The following is a 4,619-nucleotide window of genomic DNA, read 5'->3' as shown; positions in this document are numbered from 1 at the left end:
ATACTTTATGTACGTGTTTTCTAATCTTTTCATGCGAAACAAAATGACATAAAATGTTGTAGCTTGTTTGGGAACTTTATAAATTATGTAAGTTGTGTAATATTAAAACTTTTACTAAATGAAAAGGTGGCTACGATTTGTGTTTTGATCTGTTTGAAATCTGTGTCAAATTTTTGTTTCAAGATTTTCAAACTATTTGGCTTTTTTAAAATTTTGTAATTATTTGTAAATTTACACGTTTTACGAGGTTAATGTAAAATTTATGCATTTTTTCGGTGAGCTTACATTTATAAACTGATACCCGTCGTACCGGAACCCATGCATAAATAAAATTATCGGCGTTTGTTACTGAATAATTAGTCTTAATTTATTTGAAATTCTAGTAAATGATAATACTAAAGACTTGAATGTTATCAAGTAAAAAGTTAATGTGACAAAAATAAATACATATAAGCATATATGACTTTCTTTACCAATTGTCTAAATAAATGTGTATATTTCCCTTGAAATTGTTTTTCCATAAATTTGTATTTCATATAACACTTTCTTTGAATTTTGTATACTTTTATTCGTTCGAACTTCAATTTCTTCTAGATTAAAGAAGTTCGTTTTGTTCGTGCAATTTGGGAGTACTTCAAATTAAGGCTATAAAATTTAAGATCAAATATGGGTCTCCTTATTTTGTAAAAGTTTCTAAAATAACGTTGTTGAAGAGTAATACATTTTACAAATTTTGCAATTTCTCTGCCTTTAACATTTCTCAAGCATTGTAGAAAACATGAAAAATCACACATTTTAGATATATGTATATATTTACCTGTAAAGTATATTACAAAAAACATTAATTAAATATGAAATTTTATGCTTTAATTAATTCTTATATATATATACATATTTGTTACTAAATTTAATTAAATTGTGACATAACGAGGCCAATATTAAATTTGAAGCGAAATTTATATCGTATAAAGTGTGAAGATCATATTTTATTTATTTTATTGGAATGCATTGGAATATGTATTTTAGTATGTATTTTTACAGAATTTTCAAAATACAAACATATTTTTTTTATTAACAAATCATAATTTTTCAAAAATTCTATAATAAATCCTTGCTAGCTTTTCCTATACATTTTTAATCCGGTCGATTGAATTTTCAGAATTTTATTTTTGTATTTGTCTAATCTTATTTCGTTATATTACATACTTGAAAAAATTAACGGTAACGTTTCCTGATTTTTACAATTTCTTCAAAATTTCACACCTTCAACTATACAACTCCGATAAAGAATATGAGCCCACTCTGCTTTATAAATGAGAAGGTGGTGCTGCTCTGTAAAGTAGAAATTTAATGAAGTAGAGAGGAGAAGAGAAAGTCTGTCGTCCTTGTTTTCTACATCCTTCCGGTAGTTGATTAGTGCCCAATTGCACCTCATTTCTCTCCATGTCAGTCTCTTTATCACCCGAATAATCACCTTCCATCCATCCCCGACGTACACGAAACACAATATTGCACCCGACAAAGACTAATACGGCCAGTTTGGGATTTTCTGTTGGTTGTACATGTAAATAATCGATCCCATTCCGTCCTTTTAAATCGTTGCCATCCCTCTGCCTTTGTTTCCTGACTCATTACGCCGTGTATTTGTACTTGTCACGAAGGTGGAGAATTTCTTCATGGAGGGAAAGTTGAGACGGATTTGGGATAAGAATTCTGAATATTTACGTGATTTTCATTTTATTTTATCCTTTTACATACATTAAAATTGTGACAGCAGTTAAATTCGTGCATTTTATGATCAAAGTCATTAAAACAAGTTTCATACATATTTCAGGTTTCTTCAAAACTTGTAGGGCGATGATTGATACTAATTTGCATACACGTGTTAATAAACAATTGAATTAATTTGTATTTAAATAAAAAATGTTATGCGGACTTCAATTACTGATTCTACATACATACGTTACAACGAAGCTAAAAATATTTATAAATTTTCTATTAATAAAATCATGTCACGCGTTGCATATTAAGAAAACAATATATGTAACCGACATCAAATTCAAGACACGCCTAGTAATTTGGTCACGCATTTATATCTAAGTAATTAATTAAAATTGAATTAAAATTCAGGAAATTAGTTAGTCCACAGACAAGGTGGTCGTTTTTATCCGAGGGTCACCCGCACGCAACGTTCTTCTGCGAAGGAATGATATCCGTAAAAAATGGTTCATTATTCCATTCCACGTTCCAAAATAGATAGTTCATGTTTTAGAGAATTACTTATCTCCTCAACACGTAAAATATTAACATAATGTCAACACCTCTAAAATATCGACATATTTATAAATACTAAGTTTAGCAAATATTTCATCACAAGTGAACAGTATTAGGCCATCAAAGGACAACAAGTAACTACATAATTGAGCAAGAAATCTCTGCAAAATATCGCCAAAAATGGAGAAGAATTGTCTTCTTCGAACTATTTTACTGGTCCAACTCACAACTACCGTACTTTGCCAACCACCTCCTGCAGATCCGCAGCAAAAGAACGTAAAGTTACAAAATCTCCTGACTCGACTTTTCCAGGCCACCTATCAAAATACGGATTTACGCCCACCCAATTTCGCTGATCCGACAAACGTCGAAGTTTATTTGAGATCCGTAAAGTTCGAGAGTTTCGACGAGCTCTCGGCTTCCAGACAGGTCAAGTTTTCCGCCGATTTTATCACAGAATATACCGATCCGCGCCGTATGCTGAATGAACCAGTGGCAGGCCCAAGTACTTTGGGGGATATTAAATACCTGGAAGTTCCCTCCTGGCCGGAAACTATGTTCATTTGGGTTCCTGACCTTCAGTTTATCAATGCGGATGTGACGTTGAGAAATAACACGATTTTTCGAAAGCCATCTGGCCCATGTATTGGATGTCCTGGTTGGGATAATGGTTACGGATCGCACGTTTTAGTAAATCCAAGTAACGGCAGGATACTTAGGAAGACTCCGTTATCCTTTGTGATGGTGGGAAGCCCGGAAAATATCCCGGGAAAGGTAAAACCTTGACCTGCATGGTGGTTTTGAATTTGAATTTTCGCGTCTCAACTTTCCCTTGTTCTATGTATTGAAATGACGATTTTGAAACGTGTTTATCGTTGTGTGTTTCTTACAAAAGTTTAGAAGATTTTATTGCATTTAGAAATCGATAATATTTTAGTTTTACAAAGTTAGAAGGTAGTTATTTTGATTTTATTGCATGAGAAAATATTTAATTTTGTACTTGGCATTATTTATCTACATATTTTATTTATATTTACTTGTAAAAAAAATCAAAATTTTAACCTCCTAAATTTCCAAACCTAAAAATTATCGATTTTCAGACGCATTAAAATCTTAATTTTGTAAATAATGCACAGTTGACAGTGATGAACAGCAGATTTCGCCATTTGAAAGGAAAAGGAAAATTGAGACAAAAATTAAAATAAATATTTGCTCAAATTTTCAAACTTTTATCATACTTTCAACTTTTATTGTTTTTACTCAATTGTAGCAAAAAACGTACACGATACAGATTGCTAGCCAGAAGTTGTCCACTGAAGACTTGGTGTTAAATTGGAAGTTGAAAAATCCCATTCAACCGTCGGAACAAAAGATTCAAGGTTTCTGCATTGGTGCTGCGAATAAGATGACGGCGATCAAGTACGCGGCAGTGGCGTCGGTGGGAACATGTGAGAAAAGCGAAGATGACGGGGTCAATTTTGGAAATCGGAATTTCAGTTGTCTCGAATTGGAGATTAAATTTGTTCCTGCGGACGGACCGGTGCAGACTTGTTAAAATTTGGTTAAAACGAAAAGTGGAGAGTTTTTTTTATAAAAAATAGAAATTATGTGCACATTTTTAGGGAATGTTAACTTAAATTAATTTAGCGTTGACATAAAAATGTAATAAATTTTAAGCTATTAGGGTCTCCCAAGTTTGTAAAAAAGATCTGAAAAAGCGAAAAGCTAAAAAATCTGAAATCCGCTTTTTTCGCTCAATACTTGACTGTCCCGATTTTTTATCGCTTGAATACTCGGGAGCAGAGAATGGGTGGTCAGGAAACTTTCGAGTTTCTTTTAAAATTTAAATTTGCTTCATGTTGGATATGATAAAACAACTATCTAAGATCATGTAAATCCAAAAATTACCAAAATGGGATGAAAATAGGATTTTTGGCAAAGGTTTGAATGCGGTAGTTTTAGTGGTTGCAATGCTTTTCAGGGGGTGTGGCGGGCGCAGGTGGGGCAATGGAATAAAATCCTCCCTCACTTTTCATACACTCACCTGATATTGCAATATATTCCATAGGGCATCAAAATCGGGCGATGTCCCCTTAAACATGTCTCTGAGAGACTGATTTTTCACTCAAAGTAGTAAAAAGAGCGAAAAAATCATCTTAAAGTAGATTTTATTTTTGAGCAGAAAAAGCGGAAAAAAGATCGGAATCGCATGCGCAGTGCGGTTTACAAAAAGAGCGAAAAAATCGTGAGCGGAAAAAGCGATTTTTTTTACAAAGTTGGGACACCCTATTATACATTAAAATCGTTAACAACTGAAAAAAGCATTATTTCATTTTGTAACTCTA

At 32.7% G+C, this 4,619-nt stretch overlaps 1 protein-coding gene across 1 annotated transcript; it reads left to right on the top strand.

The window, feature by feature from the left end:
- The first annotated feature begins 2,375 nt into the window (after nucleotides 1-2,375).
- On the top strand, nucleotides 2,376-3,982 carry LOC110853559. Its single transcript, XM_022101844.2, has 2 exons — nucleotides 2,376-3,048; nucleotides 3,545-3,982. Exons 1-2 carry the CDS (start codon nucleotides 2,455-2,457, stop codon nucleotides 3,827-3,829), a joined length of 879 nt encoding a protein of 292 aa, XP_021957536.1. The 5' UTR covers nucleotides 2,376-2,454; the 3' UTR covers nucleotides 3,830-3,982.
- The last annotated feature ends 637 nt before the right edge of the window (nucleotides 3,983-4,619 follow it).

Source organism: Folsomia candida, unplaced genomic scaffold (genome assembly GCF_002217175.1).
Source record: "Folsomia candida strain VU population unplaced genomic scaffold, ASM221717v1 Fcan01_Sc008, whole genome shotgun sequence".
Classification (NCBI taxonomy): Eukaryota; Metazoa; Arthropoda; class Collembola; order Entomobryomorpha; family Isotomidae; genus Folsomia; species Folsomia candida.
Note: the sequence above shows the minus strand (reverse complement) of the source record. Positions and strands in the feature narration are given on the sequence as shown.